At 39.0% G+C, this 20614-nt stretch overlaps 1 protein-coding gene across 9 annotated transcripts in view; it reads left to right on the top strand.

The window, feature by feature from the left end:
• The window catches only part of CREB5 (cAMP responsive element binding protein 5), a 256642-nt gene that overhangs the window by 50031 nt on the left and 185997 nt on the right, over positions 1–20614 (top strand). For 6 of the 9 annotated variants that reach the window (XM_035556391.2, XM_050708803.1, XM_050708800.1 and 3 more), the window contains one exon: positions 4485–4606. In XM_035556391.2, the coding sequence (XP_035412284.1) occupies positions 4485–4606 (122 nt within the window). Of the gene's footprint in view, positions 1–4484; positions 4607–10648; positions 10787–12055; positions 12219–20614 lie in introns of those variants that run through there. The other 3 variants (XM_050708802.1, XM_050708801.1, XM_035556395.2) reach the window with 2 other exon arrangements.

A 20614-nucleotide genomic window follows, 5' to 3' on the forward strand; every position in this document is an offset into this window, starting at 1 on the left:
ACAACAAGCTAATGTTGCATTTGATGGTATTGTACTTAGTAAGGCTGTTGGTTTGAAAGCAGTATATTAAGACTTAGTGTCCTTTCAGAGGCTATTTCTGTAATTAAAAAAAGATAAGAAAAAAGAAACGAACAGCCAAGCATAGTGAATATCTAATGGAATCTTTTTCTTTATTGAGGACTTCAAATTTCCCGTAGCCTTACAGCACATTTTCAATATGTCTGGAGAAGCAAGATGCATCACTTCAGACGCTGAGGACAGATTTTCAAAATAGTCGCCAGCCAAAATATATTCTGTGTATCAGGTTCCACTCAAAATCTGATTGCTGACTTTCCTCCTTTAATATACAATAGGTTGAGTTGGGATCTGCACAGGATTATACCTTCTGATCTTGCTCTGGGGCTTTTATGTTGTCCATTTACATTTTTGAGGTTTATTTGAACTTAATGTTTCTTGCAGCCTTTCTGGCTATGACTATGTAATTAGAGAGTCAGATTATTCATCTAAGTAACAGGCTGAACAAAATATTTATTGCCCAGTCTGAAACTTGGTGGGTTCTGTGTTCAACCTGATGGTAAAGGTCAGATAGAAATAACTTCTTAATTGTCAGATGGAACAGGTTAGCTAGAGGGAGATGCCTGAAAGCACAGGAAACTAGTGCTGGTGGCAGCTTGAGATGGAAAGATCTTTATTTGTTGAACAATAGGACTGGATTGGGATGGCTGGTCAACATAACAAACAGCCAGATACCTACAGTTAACCCAAACTGAGCCAAGTCCCAAACTGCCCAGTTCAAAATGCAGTTTGGGTCATTGAAGTCCTGGGCTGCATGGTTAACAGTGTGCATGCAGGACAGTTTCCTACAGTAACTCATGTCCTCAGCAGGAATGCTGAGAGTGGTGCTAACTCTGTCTGAGTTTTGGTCCAGATGGGTCTGGCACATCCACTTGCTGAAGTACAACAAACCAGAGCCCTGTTCTCAGTGAGCCTGCAATAGTTGTGGGCGCTAGTGATAGCAACAAAAGGTTTGTTTGTACCAAACAGGGAACAGTGAGGTCAGGCACAAGCTGTTGGAACTATCAATGCATTTTTAAGTGCTGAGAATTAGGAATATTTTATTAATTCTAGGAGACCTGAATGTGTAACTTATGCTAGGGTCTCATTTGTGATATTGTTCCCAATTAAAACATAAGAGCTTGCCTAATTTAGGTTAAAAAATAACTGTGATGTTGAGAGTAATCTCTTCTAAAAAATTTCCCTCCTTCTGAGGGAGAACTTGTTTTCTAGGGGCAAAATAGTTGCCTCAGGAGCAAAGAAAGTCCACTGGGTTTGCTAACCCTGAAGTCCTGGAATCAGTGGATGCAGTGTAATTACTATACTGTGTATAAAGTGTCAACATTTTAAAGTTGGGATCTTTATCAGTTCTGCTCTCATATAAACACAGAGGTTTCATGGACTTCTGGTTTCTATGAATGTTGAAGGATGAAGTATTGCAAGGCAGAAAGAGCTCTTGGTTTACATCTGGCTGAGCTGGCTTCCAGAAGGTCTGTGGATGGATTTCAGGGTGTTTGGTGTTTTTTTTTTTTTCTTTTTTTCTTTTTTCTTCTCTGCCTTGACTGGGAGGAGAGGAGGGAAGGGGGGACTGTCTGTTGTAATAAAATCTTGTTCTGAATTCTTGCTGGTCAGATTCTTGGATCATAGAAACTACACCAACTGTATGGGGAGATTGATGTAGTCATTTATGATCACTGTGTTGATATGTAGGTAATGTAAATAGTGTCATTAATCTACCAGCTTTGATACCTCTAGATAACACAGCAGTTAACTGGAAAGACTGACCATGGCTCAGTGTGTTTCAATGTATGTAACACAATGCATTTCATTATTTCAGTCTGCTTATGGCACAGAAGATACGCTTTTGGTACACCTAGAAAAAGCAATACGAAGCCTTTGTACATTTCCTCTGAATTGTTTGTTTTCACTGTTAAAGTGGATTTATTTCACTGAGATTTTTTTTTCTGTCTTACATTCATGGAATAGATGCTGAGCAAATAAGGAGCAATCATACTGACTTCAGTTACACCTATCTTATAATTGCTTTATTACCCATCAAGTTGCCTCTGACCTGATGTAGTCTGTTGTCGTAATGCCTGATTTCTTGATGGGCTGTGTACCTTAATGAGAAATAACACAAATAACAAGACTTCATCTATGTTAGTGTATTCTTGTCCACCCTGTCCCCTACCTCCCCCCATGCCCCACAGAAGAAAATTTAGGATTTTTGGTTTTGGTTAAAGTGGTGCTATCTGCTTGCTTATTATGAAACCCTAACTTCTCATCTTGGTCAAGAAAATGATACCTTTCTTACTTGATATGGATATACCACTTCTAAAAATAAGATGTTTCGTGTATTTGCCTCACATTCAAATACTAACATACCCTTTAGGCCATACTTGGCAAGGATTAACTTTCTGTTTTTCTACAAAGCCATTGTGGTGTTTGCTAAAGTAATATTTAATCCTTTTTGGAAATAAAATCCTTTGCTCCTGCTTTTTAGTGCACTGAATTTCCAGTGCAAATTCCAGTCCATGGTCCAAAGACAACTCTGGTGAAAATCTACTGAGTTCAGTGAGGTTACCCTAGAGATCAGTTTGGCAGCCCTTGTTTAGGGTATGGACCTGTGAAGTGCTGAGTGCCCTCGGTCCCCATCAACGTCAGCACATCGTTGACTTGGCTCCTTATGCTGAGTTTTTGTAAGAGTCTTGGAAAGTCTTGTATTTCTGACTCTGGTAATACAGTAGTCAGCTGTGAAAACTAATAGATAAATATGTATGCATTCCCAAACACTTGAGATTTGTTTCCTTTATGCTCACAAGTATAATGCTCAAGCCAAAAGAAATAAACCAGAACTTTAACATTAAGGACTTGCTTTTAATGTTACATCAATATATTGCTGATGGAACATAAATGCAAACCAGTGTATTATCCCTTAGATTACTTAAGAAGGTCAAACCTGTAGGATCATGCCTTCTACAGGTGGAAGTCAGCTCCACTTTGGTTTTGTAAAGGAGGATACTGATCCCTCCCCCTCGCTTTCCAAGTGGAAACTGCATTTTCTCTTGTGTACATTCCTTTTGTGCTGCCTTTTGTTTATTGTTTGCTTTGTGTTTCTATCCTGATCATGTAATGCTCATTGTGTCCCCCCTGTATGGGAACTTGACCAAGCTTAGCTAGGTGCAAAAAACTACTTTTTTTTTTTTTTTTTTTCTTCCAGACCTCACTGAAGTGTGAAGCTTTCTTCTGAGGTCAGAATTGGTCAAGTGTGGGCAACTGAGATTAGTGTGACAGAGTTTTTGTTCTTTAAAGAATTAATTTCAAACAATAGGATAGTTGTCAAAGACTATGCAGAAAATGATTTTTGAAGACAGTCCAATTTTTCCATAAAATCAAGTATTACAAAGCATATTGAACTACAATAAGAAACTAACATAGAAGAGGAGGTTTTGTTAATATAGGTTTGTTAATATGGTTCTGTAGTGTAATTTTGGGGGAGATGAGGAAGCTGAAGTGGAGTAGTGAAGATCTTGCCTCAGAGTGAATACAGTTGCCTCAGAGCTGGTCTTTGAAGAGTTGCTGGCTCCCAAGTTTAGGCTTGATTTTTCATTTCCTGGAGAAAGACTAGCTGAGGTCATCACTGGAGCAACAGTCCACAGGGCAGTTATGCTCATCTGTCTTGCAGGTTTTTGAAAAGAAGGCCGAAAACCTTGTACCTTGAGTCCCTCCAGCTTGTGACATTAAAGAGAATCTTATCCTTCCCTAAAATTTTTGAGAGGGCAAGAAATTCCTAGAGATGAAGGCATGCATTAAAAATCATTTTACTCCAGATCTTATAGTTTATATATATTATCAACACTTTTAGGTAAAAAAACATGCCAGGATGCTTCTTTGTGGTCAAGTTTTAGCTTTTCATTCCTTCAAAAATTATATTAGAAGCAGAACTTCATCATACCATGGCTAACTCCCCATGTGTTGCAGAGTATGTGCATGTTGGAGGTGGTTTCAAGCACTGAAGGCATTAACTAGTGCACATCTGCTACGGTTACCTGCATGCTGTGGTGGAAACGTGCATTATCATGCAGACAGCGCGTTGTTTTGCGTGCGCCTATTCCTGGAGGTTTATGCATAGTTAAATGACCATTTGCACATGTTAAGGATATACACTTGTGTTACATGCTCTGTGAAAATCTGGCCTGTTTTCTTTCTGGTTGAACGATGACTGCTGCCTGTTTTCAGACACTGCTGGCAAGCGTTGTCTGTCTGCAGTTCATAGTCAAACTTCAGTGCTGTGTGGTTTGTTTTTAATGATGATGTGGTAGGAGTGGGATGGCATGAAGAGGTTAGCTAGAGTCTCTCTTCTTCTGGCAGACGGTTTCTCTTTCTTTTAAATGTTAAATATCAGTGATCATTTCTTTTCATATTCTCAGATCAAACTCCTACACCAACGCGCTTTCTGAAGAACTGTGAGGAAGTGGGCCTCTTCAATGATATCGATTGCTCCTTAGAGCATGAGTTTAGGAAGGCACAAGAAGAAGAGAACAACAAAAGGGTGAGTGTTAGCAGACTGAACCCTTCCCTCCCCTTAAGGACACTCTGAAAGCAGATTGAGCTCTATTACCTGGTAGTAACCTTTCGGTTAGAAACTAGATGGCACTCTAAGTTGTGACATGCTTTCAAACTATTGAAACAGTTGACAAAAGAAACCCCAAACCACCACCACCACCACCACCACCAAAAAAACAGCATTAAACTTCTAAAAGTGTGTAACTGTGTTTGCCAGGGTTTGATTCCAAGTCTCTGCTTTTAAGTAAACTATAATAAAAACCACACACCTCTTGAGGGAGAGGCTTGGGAAAATTATATCACCTTTGAAGTGAGGATTGCAAACTTGCTGAAATACAGTACAGGGAAATGTGGATTATGAGGAGGCATTTACTTCAAAAAGTTGTTTTGCTCTTACCTCTGCAACACAGTGGATCCCTGGATTTATTTGTCATTTTTACCAGCTTTATCATGTGTCTTTATTTGTCACAAAGGATTTGTGTTGAAGGGACAAACTTTAACTTGCAATTCGTAGCAGATAATGTATTACGTTTCCAATTAGTATTACATTACTCTCAGTATCTCTATGTTTAGGTTGAATTATATAGGCCACTTTGTATGGGGTTAAGTAAGCTCACATGGCCAAAGATTGTTACGCTGTTTTGAGGGATCCTAATGAGCTGTTAAAACTCTCAGAGAATTGTGAAATAGCTTAATGCACCATAGATGTCAGTGAGAGGTAATGTGTGAAACTTCAGCTTTTCAAGTAAGCATCCAAAGTTCTGGTTGCTTCTGAGAACTAAAACACGTAAGTCACGTGGGGCTTCCTAAAGGAGCATATTGCTTCCTTCTTCCTCCTTGCCATCCCTGAATAACCTGAAAAATGCCTCCCCTTCGCAGTGTTCCCTTTTGTGCCTCTGTTTTCCTCTTTCCCATTTCTGCAGCTCTTGGGAAATCTTATGTGATATGTCCCCTGCCACAGGAGTTCTCCAAGTATTGGACATTGTCTTATTTGGATTAGTTCTCACAGTAAGCTTTATTTGTCTGTCTTGAACATTAACCAGTACCATAGGCTAAAAGTAAGAAAAGAAGGCCACAAAGCAGCTATGGTGCTAAAGCCAGAGGGCACTTCTTAGCTTGCCTCAGCATTATTTTGGCTTTCAAAGTGCCTGTGCCTCCAATTGCAAGTGCTTCCCACGTAGGTGCTGTTTCTTATGGCTGCTGTATTTTGTCTTTTGCTTTGTTTGTTAATGACTGCTGTCCAATTAAAAACTCATACATGTGAGATGTGTGAGTGTGGCTGCTGCAGCTGGTGAAATCTGGAGATAGTAGCATTTTGGGATTTTGGAGGTACTCTGATGCCTACAAATGAAGGCACTAGAGGGCTTTTTGGAAAAAAGTGGTAAGGCTGATTGCTGAAATGCAGAAAGGGAGAGGCAGCATGTAGGAAAAAAATATGAGAAGGGTGTCTAGGAATGGTTTATTTGTGGCTTATAAAGAGGGAGATTGGGACAGATACTGAAGAAGAGGAGAGAGACTGACATAGCATTCTGAGCAAGGAAAAAGAGTCCAAATATGACAGTCCATGTTTTGGTCAAGGGTGAGGAAAATATCCAAGACCAACCTTCACAGCTTTACGTGCAAGATGGATGTTGGGAAACAGTGATGTAATGAGATAAATGTATCTAATTTTAGATTTAATTTTTTAATACTTTTGCTTCTTGTGTGCTGCCAGGGTGAGAACTGGCCAAAATTAAGGAGAACATTTCTGTATTTTCCTATGTCTTCAGTACTGATAATTTGCAAAGAGGATTCCTAAGTGGTTCTTTCTGCTTTGTTTTCAGGAGTAGGAGATGAGCAGAAGTCTACTGATGTGTACTTCTGTGCAACTAGCCATAAATTACAAGGTTTGATGTTGCGGAGTCCATTTCAGTTCACAAGGGGGTAGTTGCACAATCTGATTAAAGCCTAGTCAAAGGCATCAAGTTACCTGATAATACCAGGTGTTGAGTGGCCTCTGGATGTCTTATTCTGCCCTCCTTCTACTAACCCCTGCAGCTGCCATTAGTGATCTCCAGGAAGCATGATGGGAAGAGGGAGAAATTATATACATATAAAGTTAAAGTCACACTGACTAGATAACCTTGTTCTGTGTTTTCAATTAGTCTGCTGTACGTTCATTCATACATTACTGACTAAAAGATAGGAATCTGAAGCAGGCCCCAGAAGGGCTTTACACAAACGCAAGAAACAAAGGCCACAACAGAAGGGGACTCCTCTGTAACTACTGCTAACGAAATACTTCTAACAGCCTGTACCTGGAATAAGTGCAAAGTAGCATTCTTGTAACAGATCTACCAGCACTGAGAGACCAATACTAGCAGCATGAAAGTCTTACTCATGTCTCAGAAGATTCTTCCAAAAATATTTTTGGTCAGGTTAATTTCTTTGGAGTCTGAAAGAAAGCTTTGTTTATTTTAGTATATCACTGTGGCTAAACACACAGCTTGACACTGAAATCTTATAATAGAAAAACACTTTTTTTCCCCCTCTTTGAGAGTCATCACTTGAAAACTCAAAGAATACAGTCCAATTAGCTTTTCTTTCCCTCATCTTTCCCTCTTCTTTCCCTCTTTCCCTCCTGGGAAGGGGGAACCCACAGGTAATCCATGAGAATTTGTTGTGATTAAGCTGGTTATGCAGACTGGTGACATTTCAAATTAGGTGTGACTTGCTGAGTGCATAGTTCTAGGAACACTGTATGTACCCTTTTTGGAAAGGTAGTATTGAGGGGAAAGCGCTTATATTACTATCCTAGCTGTTTAACCTGGAACAAATCACTTTCATTCTGTCATGGTTGCTCATGTGTAAAGTGGGAGTAGTGTGTCTTTCTGCTTCCCATACTTGATATATCTTATCTATGAAGATTATAAGTTCATCCATCAAAGACCATCTCTTAAATTATACTTGGGTTAGCCTTTTTCTTGGGGACTGAACAGACTCAAGTAATAGTGATGATGAGGATCTCCAGGCCCTGAACTGAAATGAGAAAAGGAAAGTTATAAATGGAAATGAGATTGTCAGTTTGTTTTGGCTCCTCCATTGTCTATACCAGCAAATATTAGCAAGAAGTCTCTTCTCAAGAAAGGCCCACTCCCTGAAGGCAAAGGATGCTGTAGGTCAGAAATAAGCATATTGGTAATCATATGAGAGAGGCTTTTTGCATCCTCTTGATGGCACTCTTCCTGACACAAGCATAATCTCAAATTCACCACCAAAATTAATATAGATAAAAGCATACCTATACTATCTTTCCACATTCAAAGTGTAAGCATTAAAGCTCTCAAGAGCTTGAGGCAGGCAAAGTTGACAGCTCTGCCTCAGACAAAATTTGCAGCCCAAGTCAGCAAGGCAGGAAATGCTAGCACCTTAGCCTGCTAGCTGCAGGTTTTAAGTTTGCGCTGCTCTGAGCATTAAGTACCCAAAGGACTTGTGATGCATTTTACTTGCAAACACATGACCTTTGCTGCTACTGGATAGGCCCTCCTGTCACATCTTGTTTTTAGCGTTAAGGTTGGGTCTGGTGGAGTATTGTCAAGGATGGGAAGAGTCAGGATTCATTTGTGAACTAATTGGACCTGATTCATTAAAATGCCTCTTGTCTGACCTCCCTGCATGAAATGAGAATGTAAATGCACTCAGCATACCACGTAGAATACTACATACAGTAACACTTAGAAGTAGTGAGTTGAATTGTTTTCAATATGAAGTCATTTTTAAAATCACATTCTGCTCATGTTAGAATTTGGATGCATCATTTCCTCAGGCTTATCCTGCCATTTTGAAATCTTCTAATCAGCACTCAATGTTGCAAGATAATAAGTAAACTATGCAAATGAGGCAGGGAAACAACTAGAGCTTGCTTATAATGTAGGTAGTTCAATGTCAGTACAGGAAGCTCGTAGCCAGCAAGTCCTCAACACGGCTTAATATTCCAGTTCTAATAGACTGTCTCACTGTAGGCACCTTACTGCTAGAAAAGCATCAGCAAAATGAAATAGTCCAGTGAAGAAAAAAAGACAAATATGATGGTTGCATAGGTTCACATGATTAATGTGCAGCACAGAGCCATGTTTCAAGAATTTTTTTTTCTGTCTATTTTTCTAGTAATGCAGGATAGGAGACCTGCAGATTGGTTTCCTTCTAAGCATGATCTTGTTGGGAGGTGGTGTCAATGCTGCAGTGTGCCAATGTAAAATGGTATAACTTTTGAGTGTGTGCCCTTCCTCTACAGCAATCCTGTTAGCTCTGTTCTTCCCTTATAAATGCACTGAAACCCCAGTGGGCTGGTTGAGATGAAACAGAAGAATATTGTGCTGGTATTACACAATTCAGAGGCAAGTGCTCAGAAACAGCTGTATTTCACTCATGAAGTAATACAAACCAACAAACTCATAAGTCTGCTCCCAGAGCACTTTTGATTCTCATTGACTGATATTTTGTACAGCAGAAAAATTAAAGGCCTATGTTTAAATACTTTTTATTTCAATTATTTTTAATTATGCAATCATTAATGCACATGCATGTATTTATCTAAACACGTAAGAATGCCCACAGTTTTTTTTCAAGTCAAAGTTCCCTCTGATTTCTTATTTTGTTCTTGAGATTATGTGGTGGGTATGTTATAGCAGAAGAAAAATACGTCTAGAATTGATTTATATTAATACAGTAGCTAAATGACAGGGTACTGTTGTTGTAATAGCTTCAACCTGTTACTTTATCAATCACTTAAACTGTTGTCAAGGTGATAGCTCAAAATTAGTATCATAGAATATCCAAGTTGGAAGGGACCCACAAGGATCATCAGGTCCAACTCTGGGACCTCAAAGGGCCACCCAAAAAAATCAAACCGTGTATCTGAGAGCATTGTCCAAACGCTTCTTGAACTCTAGCAGGCTCAGTGCCATGACCACTGCCCTGGGGAGCCTGTCCCAGTGCCTGACCACACTCTCGGTGAAGAACCTTTCCCTAACATCCAGTCTGAACCTGCCCTGATGCAGCTCCATGACATTCCCTTGAGTCCTGTTGCTGTCCCCAGAGAGCAGAGATCAGCTCCTGCTCCTCTGCTCCCCTTGTGAGGAAGTTGAAGACCACATTGAGGCCTCCCCTCAGCCTGCTCTTCTCCAGGCTGAACAATCCAAATGACTTTAGCCAATACTCATACATCTTCTCTAGACCCTTTACCATCTTTGTTGCTCTCCTTTGAACACTCTTTAACAGCTTTATGTTTTTCTTATACTGTGGTGCTCCAAACTGCACATAGTACTCAAGGTGAGGCCACACCAGCATACAGTGGGGCAATCACTCCCCTTGACCAGCCAGCAATTCTGTCATTCTTAATTCTCAAGTTCAAAGTCCAAAATATTATCCCAGATTGAAAGATTGAAATATAATAGTTCCCATACTTTAAATATAACATTTGTTTGTCTGCAGATGTGACCATCTTCATATAATTTCTTCTGGGTGACACATTAAGGTACTGTACAGATACACTATCACTCTGTATCAGAAGCTTTCTTTTGGATTGTATTGAGTTTTCACATGTGCTAATTTTGTCAGGTTAAATAGACTTACTGATCTGCTGGTTTATAAAATCCCTTTTTTTTCTTTTTTTCTTAATTATTAACTTTTGCAACATTTCTGTGGAGAATGGGAGTTCTTTCTCTTATTTTCTAAGGTAGAAGAGATTTCAGAGAATGTTGTTTTCCAGAGCTCCTTTGTAGTGGGACACCAAGCTCCTGAAGAAATTGCAGACATGGAGTGATATTTCCATGGAGATATTTCCCCTCCGTGGTTCTGACAAGCAAGCAGCTTTCTGTGTCTTTTGGATCTTAAATATCTTTAGCAGTGTGGCCCCAAAAGATTGATAGAGATCTTCAAAGGCATTTTGGTGTCTTGCTCACACTGAAATAAAGCAGGAGTGAATCACTGAGCTACCATAAAGGATATGGACTCAAGTGACGTGCTAAAAATTGCACAGGAAGTCTGTGGCAGAGCCTCGGATTGATTCCATATCTCCTTAGCCTCAGCACAGGGCATCGCACAAACCATGTGTGTTAAAGATTTATCAGCTGTTGTTCAGTGTTGCTAAAGACAGGAAGAATGCTCTCCTCCTCTCTCCAGATGGGTAGGCCTGCTGTATTTTAACTGCTTTTCTTAACTTGCGGAGCTCTCCTGGTAGACACGTGGTGATACGTTACATTTTACATGGGAATTCTGCAGTTGGCACTTTGGTTCATTGACTTTGAGAGTCTTGTTTTGAGCATATATCTGTAGTTGAGGCACTTATTCCAGGCACTTTGTTATCATGTTGAACTGCTACAAAAGGGACAGCGTCTGCATAACCGTGCAGAAAAAAACTGTCAAGAGTTCATAACATGACCTTGCAAAAAATATTCAGAGGAATGGGCTTTAACCTAGGCTTGTTGCTCAGTACATCTTATCTTCTGCAGGCAGGCAGGACTGTCTTACCTTCTTCTGTTGCAATGGGCTGTGCTTGAATGGATTTATTTATTTAGATTCTCATACTCTGAGGGAAGACCTGAATGCTTTTCCAGCAGTAAGTGACTATAGCATGCAGAAAGGCAATATTGGAGGGCATACGGTTTTGATTGAGCTAAGCCTCCCTAACCATAATCCTTCCATGTTCTTCTGAATTCCAGCTGATGAATCATCTTGCACAGCTCAGTCAGGACAGTCCACTTTCCTTCTGCTTTATATTGTCTCTGTCCCAAAGAAGTTGAGTCATCCTCCTGTAATGTTTGGGTTTTTGTTGTGTTTTGTATATTTTGGCTATCCCCAAAAAAGGAAGTCTGCCTGATTTCATTCTGACATTTCCTTCACAACAACATTGCATAGTTGTTGTGCATTTTGCCTTGGTCTTCCTATGAGTGTTTTTAATGGCACAGCTTTCTTGTTACCTGCTCAGATTTCAGCAGCATGGACTGGATGGCACAAGATGAAGGGATAAACCTTCCTTGTAGTAGTGTTTTCAGTAAGTCTATCTCTTAGGTAAAGCCCCTAAATCTTGGCAATTTCTCTAGAGTGTGCACTGTGCTATTAAACACAAACTCTGCTCCCCAGAGCTGAATTTTAAGTGGACTGCGGCATATATGGTTGGGTAGGTAATAAGATACTGCTGATATATTTCAGAGCAAGGTGCACTTTTACTTTATTTATGAAGATAGACATGCTGGTTGAGGGCTTAATCACAGCTGATAAATCATTTTAAGAAAGCCTATTAGAACCATATGCTTATTCTTTGTATTAATATGGTGTGTCTGTTTCTAGTCTAATAAGCCAGAGTCTCTTCCCCTTTCCCTTCCCCCTGCCTGGTGCGTGAACTATTTATCTGTTTAACTGATATCACTTGCCTGGGGGCATTTCTCTCTTTCAGAGGTATCATTAATAAAACAGGTGAGCAGAGGAGAGAGGAATTCTCACTCTCCAGGGCAAGCAAAGCAGCACGATTTTGGTCATCTTTGTTTAGATGGAATTCCAGAGCAAAGGTCCAAAAGCTGAGAACCGGAAACCTATCAATTAAAGGCTGGAGAACCACGGTATGGCCTTCACTCAGCATAAGGTTGTCATTTTGGCCCAGGTGGTTACAATCCTGGAGCCTGAGAGCTGTGAGGGGGTGGGTACACTGACATTTTGGTTGCCTCACCTTTCCCTCCCTCAGCAAGGGCTGCTGCAGGAACAGGTTCCATAGCCATCTAATGAGATCCACATTGGTGAAGTTATTCTGTGCCAAGTTCTATTTATCATTAATTGGTGGGTTCACTTGCAGATCTTTCCTATTATTTGCTGATTATACCCCTAAACATTTTGTTATCTTGCCAAAAGTCGGATGCTAATAGTTTCTTGATTTATTGTCTGTTTATAACTGTCTAGTATTTAAGTGAAGTGGACATGGAAGATTTTGAAACAGCAAGTTCTTATGCTGACTGGGTTTCTTTCACATTTTGCACATGGCAGTCGTCTATATATAAACCTCCGTAGGGACTCCTAAACCTTTACAGTTGGGTTCCTCCCACCACTTCAGCCCCTTTTCTCCCTTGCTCCCCCAAGGCAAGCCTTGTTTTTTTGGCATAAAGACAATGATGGTGATTGTTATATGGAGAAAATCCACATGCTATGAACTGTGGGTAAGGTTTTTTTAATTTGTACCTCAAGTAAAATAAATTGGAAATTAGAGACATCCAGGAGAGTAAGGGTATTTTAACCATAAGAGATCTTGATCTGAGTTGCTAGTAGTCCACAGTGTTACAAAATGAGAAACTGAAAATTCGCTTTACACCAATTGTGAGCACTCTGTAGCAGGACCATTTTCCAGTACTGTATGAAATTATTGTATTTCTAAAAGCCACTGAAACTGACTGTTAAATCTGAAGTACTTCAGAGTAACAAAAGGAATAGTGGAGAAGAGAAAAGTCAGAACAACCGAGCATGTGCCATAGCAGTTAATGAATGCTACAGTTGGATGTTATAACCTCATACATCTCTGGGGCAGTTCAGTGGACTGTAATGGAAGTAAAATTTCTAGCCTACTGCAGCTAGGCAAAGATCTGAAGGAAAAAAGCCTTTCCTCAAAAGTGAGAAAAAAATCTGTGAAGAATCTGGTTACTAGTTGATGTCCTAATAATACATAAGGGCCTTTTAAAAAGCATACTGGGGACCAAAAATGTACATTTTCACTATTTCCGTATTCTGTTTTCTCTAAGATGTTTCTTTACAGAAGTTTCCAAGTCCTGTCTGATCAGATAAATATCAGTTTGCTTTCTTCCCTAATATGTGAGTAAATTGTTTGTGGCTTGGTTTGGTTCCTGGGAGGAGAACAGACATCGTTTTGCCATCTGAATGTATGTGTCAAAGTGCTGACCTGCCAGCGAGTCTGGGGCTGGGTGGGGAGAGACACAGGGAGAATGAACTCAGTGTTACAAACAGTCTCTTTTGAATTTCTACAACCTATTAGTCACAGCAAGCTGCCCTTATTGATTTTGGTAAGAGAGGTCACTTTTAATCCTCTAAAGTGGAAAGAGCTGCATGCACTCTCTATAGCATGACATTAAAATTGACACAGCTCTGCATCACTTCTATGAAAATGCCCTAAACCTAGATGGATTATGGCCTTGCCTTTCAATGTTTACGAGCTGCTAGGCAGAACACGCTAACCTAAAATTGGTATAAAATCTTCAAAATACTTGATAAGGAAAGCACAACCAGAAAAAAAAAAAAAAAAAGCTGAGAAAATATGAGCAGCCTAAAAAGCTGCCCTGCAGAAATAGGCCATTTGTCCTAAGAAAGTTTAATATATTTTTTAAAAAATAGAGAGGAGTTAAGATTATCATATAAAAGAATAAACAAAACTGATCTTATTCTATGATTATCAGGAAAACTTACTCTGGTTGATGACCCTTGCTAGTTTTGTTTATGTTCTTTAACTAACTAAATCTTTGAATACAATCAGAGTAGTCCCACTCGAATCTTAAGTGTGCCTCAAAATAAACAGCAGAGGTGAACTCAGCAGTTTTCTTTTCGTCTTTGTTATTCCTGTCCTGACCCTTTTTTCCTGCCTAGTGATCATTTGTGACATACCGTTATTAAGAGAAATCTTCTTGAGGGAAAAATGTGCTCAGTGAGGACAGGAAAATTGTTGTGATCCCAGAGAAGTATTTTTTTTCCTTTGGAATTCTGGAAAAGGACCACTGTCCAAAATAATTTTATGCCAGATGTTATTTGGAAATATTTTTTTTTTTAAGTTTTCACTGATTTTTTGAGTCTCAGTAAAGGTGTACAAGGTAATGTTTAGGGAAACACATTGCCTGGTCATGTAAGCCTTGTATTCTCCCTTTTCATTAGATATGACTTTTTTTTTTTCTTTAATCCATTTCACCATAGCAGGGGAAACTTATGATTTTATTCATATTCTCCAACAGCTAAATGCAGTTGGTATTTTGTTCTGTGCCTCATTTTTCTAAAGGGAGCCATTACTGACACCAGCTGAAAAAAGCTGGAGTTCAGATAAAACTACTGAAGTTACAATTACAAAACCAATCATATTCTGCATCTGTCTCTACCTCCCTCTCCCTCCAAAAAACTTATGAGGTGGGTTAAGACTGATGAAAACAGCAAACCTGAGACCCTGTTCACCGATGAAGAAGAGAAAAGAAGCACAGGCCCAAGACTTCTTGCTTCTTATTAAAAGTTAGAAATTCCCTTTATAAACAAGAGATGTCTATAAGAGGAACTGCAATAAAAAAAAAGGGACAATGCCATCCTCTAAACCATATAGACTGCGTGTAATGCGTGTGATGACTGAGGTGCTTGACTTCCATGCCACAGCACCTTTCACTAGGCTAACAGTATTCTACAGTTGTTAGCTAAGTAGGTCTCTCAGCTCCTTTTCAACAGAGATTAAAGTATGTGTGTGCCTATGTGTGCAGTGTGTCTTCCCCTCCTACATTAAGAGAGATTTGCTTTTTTCCTCCTCTTCCCTTGTTTTGGGGGGGGGGGGTTTGGTATTTTCTCCCCTCTGTAGGTGCAGAAAGGGAACTGGCTTTTGGCTTCACCACTCTCACTGAGAAGTGGCACAGCAGCAGCGCCACTGGAAGAAAGGTGAAAACTGCTGATCTTGTGTGCTTTGATCTGGCAGTTCTTTTTTTATTTTTGCCCCAGTCCTAATTTTTCTCTTCCTAGCAATGGAGAAATTAAAATAAAAAATGTTGCCATTTCCTCCTCAGTACACCTCCACACATAAGTTCTTATTTTGTGGATTATTGTTTGGCTTGAATCTTTTTCAGGTACACTTCTCCTACCCCAGTTTCTTTTCTTTGCTTCATCCATCTCAGCCAGTTAAATGTGTATATAAATGCTTTTCTGAAATGGGGCCAAAGACCACGTACTTCAATAGTTCTTAAGCATGTGTTTAACTTCAAGCATGTGTGTGGGGGCTTGTTGAATAGAGATAGTTTGCTGAACCAGGGCTTCCCAACATTAGGATTTCAATCCTCTGTTTTAATGTATCTTTATTATTGCCTCCCATGGACTATAGGTAGCTATCGTTACTTGAGTCCTGCAGGTGAAGAAAGTTGCAGTTTGGTTGACAACCATTTAAGGGTAAAAACAATCTTTTGGCTACCCTGCTATTACAACTATTTTTTTTTACTTTCTCCTAATGACTAACTTGATTATGTTCCATGAATGGAAATACTGATTGGAATTTCAAGTTATGTTTAGAAACTTACTTATTTCTCTGGAGGAATAAAAATGACCTGCTACTTAAAAACAAACAAACAAATGAAAAACTATAAGAATTTTTTGAGATTTCTGTATTTTCTAACAAAACTTGGTAACGAGGTGATAGTATATATGCACCATTATTGACCAAATTAACGTGAAGCACATATCCAGTCTTCTGGATGCATAAATTTTTGTGACTTCTTGAGAAAGTACTTTTGAAGTACAGTAAAATGAAATTAAATCCCAATGACTTTTTAATTCACTTACATCCTTCTGTGTGCAGATGGGGTAGGCCAACTGCCCTGTGTTGTTTTGGTTTTTCTCCATCCAGGATCACAGGTAGCGTGGGGTGGAAAGTAGACTCCATGGAGCAGGTGATGCCTCTGTTGGAAGATGCAGGGGAGGAGAGAAAGGCAGTGAGGGAAATGTTCCTTTCAAAATAATTATTAGTAAACTGTTAGTGATGAGGTAGTCAAATGGGCTTCCTGATGACAGTCCGAGTCATCAAAAAAAAAAAACAACAACAAAAAACCCCCACATTTTACTATTGTAGTTGAATCGCTTAGTAGTGTTTCATAACAAAGTGCACTTCCCTTGTTTTTATGTAAGGTGGTAAGACTTAAAAATATAATTGGGCTTTCTCTCTCTTTTCTTGCTGCTTTTCAATATTCACTTCCTCGCATTCCATCTTCAAAACAGCTAATCCGCATCCCCTTCTTCTTGAATAGCATTATCCTGACAACACAGCAGTGAAAAGAACCGAGACTGCAGGACTTCTAACAATGCCAGAGGGCCCCAGGAACAGGAATGCCCTGAAAAAAATGTGCTCCCATCCAGCTGCCCTTCATATTGTTGTCTCCCTATCCAATTTACTAGAGAATTTCCCACTGGCTCTTGGCTCATTCCCAAATGAGAATGTAATCTTTTAAAGATTACACTGCATAATGGAGGGACAAGGAGCTCTTTATTAACTGGGATGGGGAGTCACTTGTTATTAGGAAAGGGAGAGGGATGGACTGTAGCAGTGTTTTGTGAGCTCTGCTTTCTGCCCCTTCTTGTCTCCTCAGTGATAGGACGGCAGGTTGGGAGGGGGAAACCACTGCAGCTGCATTGTAAGGGAAAAATAATTGAATGTAGGTTATGATTATGGCAATTACTTTTATAATGTGAGGGATTATGCCATAACTATTATATTGCCAACAGGATTAAATTACTAACCGAATGCCACAACATTTTTTAATAATAAAAAAAATCTTTGCTTGTTTTGAAGTTGACGTATTCAAAGACTATTAATACAGTGTGAAAGAACCGAGAAACTAAGGAATCTGAAATGCTGCCTGTATAGATATTGTTTGGCTCAAATTCTTGTCACTGTGACTTCAGTGAGCTGTGCCAGCTAGACACCCTCACCTCCCTTTCACCATGTAAAGCCATGTGATACTCTGGCAATTTTCAATGCTCCCTCTCTCCCCTATCAAGCAGAGAAGCTTCCACTGCTTAAAATTAATAAAGAGATAATCAAAAGTTATATATGTAATGGAAAATTTTTAAAACTTCACAAGGGCACCCCATTCTGCTCATTTAAAGCTACTGAACAGATTGGAAAGATTCAGCAGCAAAGTATTTTCATACTGTGCTCTCCTTTTACTACGTACTATATATGTATGTAAGATGAGGTAATGTTAAGTCACTTCTAATATGAGGTGAGTTTTGCTGAAGTTGGTGGAGTCTGCACAATGTGATTTCTGCCTGTATCCATAGGAAGGTCATAGATGAGACCATCCCATAGTACAGATATAGCCTCATATAGACTGTTCATGGTAGGAATATAAGCTAAGTTAATTATGCAGGAAGAGCAGTTTCCTTTTGTTCATCATCTGGAAAATGAGTAGAAAATTAAATTTTGGAGAGTTCAGAAATATATCACGTGTTGATCATTACCAGAAAATTAACTGGCTTCATGGAGGAACCAGCATTCTGATTCTGAAGAGAAATGCAGGTGAACAATATAATTCTATAATTACTTGTGATAATTTTTTATTAATTTTTATACATAATGCACTGAATGTTATCTTTCATTGTATGTACACTTAAGTCTTATCACACTATTGTGCTGTATGAAAATACCTACTACTACAAAAACAATTGGATATGTTGGGAAAGACTATATATACATTTGTAAGTCAACCATTCCTTCTTCCTTTTCTTCTGAAGAACTGGAGTTATGGATAACAAGTTGAAGTCCAACAGAAACAGTGCCTTTTTTTTTTTTTTTTTTTTTTTTTTTGGCAGAATAAGAAACCCCTGAATGGCAGACTATACCTTATTTTTTCTCTTCTCCCTCTCCCCGCCATCTTTAGCATACAGAAAAAGAAGCAAATCTGATTTCAGGATGCTCTTATGCTGAATCTTTGTCTCATAGGTGGTAGATCTGACTAGTACCACATACAAATTGTTTGACTCCATGACACAGACTATTTGCTTTCTGGCCTTGCTATTCATACAAGGTTAAAACATTTATTTTAGGCAAAAGATGTTCTCAGTTACCTTCTGTGAGGTACCAAAGTTACTCAGTTACCAAAGTGCACTGGGCACTTTGCAAACGTTAAGAAGTTGATATTTAGAGTTGGATTCATCATTTCCCTGTCGTCTCTAACTAGGCTTGCAAAATTATACCTCTATTCCCTAACGGCAAAACATGTTTTAGGCTATCTTTCCATTTCCTCCCTTGGCTTATATCACTGTTGGATACAGTTCTTACATTTTAAGTGAAACATCCTGTATTAATCTCCTATAAGGGATTTTTAGGTTTATCACTTTTGCACTAGGTCCTCACTGATAGGAGCAGTTGCACAAGGAATCAACTTATTTTCTTACGTCTCCTAAGCCCTGGCATCTTATTAATTCTTTGGTTGCTGTCTTCTTTTAGAATGAAGATGAAGAGCCAGAGGTCAGTATGGGCTTAATGCATATCTGCCAGTATGTTGCAAAATGCTAAATCAACATAGCAACATATGGGCCCAACAGGCAAGTGTTACATTTCACAGACTGTGCAGAGGGAATCATAACCCATGGAAAGGGGCAGACCAGATGCCTGAGGGCCACACTTCAAGCTGTCAAAGTAGTTTCACCAGTTCTTGCTCTTCATCAGCTTTCCTGACCTCTATGTACCATGTGCTTAAGCACCTTAAAAGTCCCTACCAGAATACGGCTCAGGGTGTTAAATTCAGGCTGTAGTGCAATGTGATCTGCTTGAAATTGCTAAAGTCAGTGATACAGATTTGTATGCACTTCTGTATGTGCCCTCTCACTGTTAATAGGTAATAAAACACTAACATTTTGTTGTGGTGAGGGCTTATTTTTGTGTGTGTGACCTTGTATTTAACTGTCATAACGACACAGGTGTAACATTTTTCAAGTTATATGAGAAGTACTGTAATACCACCTAGAGATACTGGTGTGTTCAGGAGCTCTTACAGAACAGTTTGGGTGGTTTTCTTGATGATGTGGATCCTAGAACATTAACAGGATTGAAAATAATTATTTTTCTCTTTCTTTTCTATAAACATCTTGCTGGAATTTTTGCTGGAAATTTCTGTAAGAACTTCTCATAAGCTAGGTTTGGAAGCTTTTTTGTTTTCCTCTTACACTGTAACTTCACTATAATCATTTTTTTAACGCTATCATTTTTTTCCTTTTTGCATGTAAGTTTGTATGTAAGTTGATGTTGAAATCATTTTCAAAATCACAACTGGAACTTTAAACTAAGATATTTAGCTTTCAGTTTAGCCTGGCCCAAGACTGTATACATATGAGATAAAGTAGCCCAAAAAGTTAACTTCTTTTAGCTTCTCTGATGTTCAGCTGGTAACACAAATACTCTTAGCTTGCCCTAAATATGAAGGAGAACGTGTTTGCTTAAACTATATTTACAGAGGAAGAGGGGGGAAACATGTTAAGGTCAGTTACTATGGTTTACTTGATGGACTTATTAAACTGTTGTGAGTCAATTGTTTTTTGATAATCTGTTTATCATGTCTCAGTTGAAACATGTTAGGGAAGCTTCTGATCTTGCCAGCTGTTAGAAGAACCAGATCTCATGAGTTTTTCTCATGATGCAATATGGGCTGTAACCTGCTTGCATGAAGTATGGTATTTGCCACGTGTCAGTAGAAGACCAATGTTTTGATTCCATCTTCAAATAATACTGTGGTGTATGTAACTCCTAAATGATGAGTCTTATTTTTATACTGAATCGTTTCAGCTGGATGACATTTTTGTTGCTTTAAAACAATACGTATTTTTGTAATACATGACTATAACATAGAAAACGTATTGCAGTTCCTTTCATTATTTTGTTGCTTCATATAGTGACATGGCACTGGTGTCTAGCAAGCAAATACATTCCTGCGGTGTTTTCAAAAGCATATGAGAAACCATATGTCTTCATAGGAAAGCAGCTGTTAGCAAGCATATGCTTTGTTAGATAGAGTGACAGTTATTAAAAGAGCAAGGTATGACCATGGCTTGTCTTTTAAGTTGAATAAAACTGGCAATAAGCGTCTCTTTGAATGTGTGCAGTGGTGTTGCGTGGAGATATTGCCACGTAGTGTTGTAACTGGAGGGAGAAAGAGATTAACGTTCATAGTCTGCAACTTGGAAGAGACAATATAAATCTCTGTCCTGCTTTGAGCTGTGAATGCCTCTGTAGGAG

Source organism: Cygnus atratus, chromosome 2 (genome assembly GCF_013377495.2).
Source record: "Cygnus atratus isolate AKBS03 ecotype Queensland, Australia chromosome 2, CAtr_DNAZoo_HiC_assembly, whole genome shotgun sequence".
Classification (NCBI taxonomy): Eukaryota; Metazoa; Chordata; class Aves; order Anseriformes; family Anatidae; genus Cygnus; species Cygnus atratus.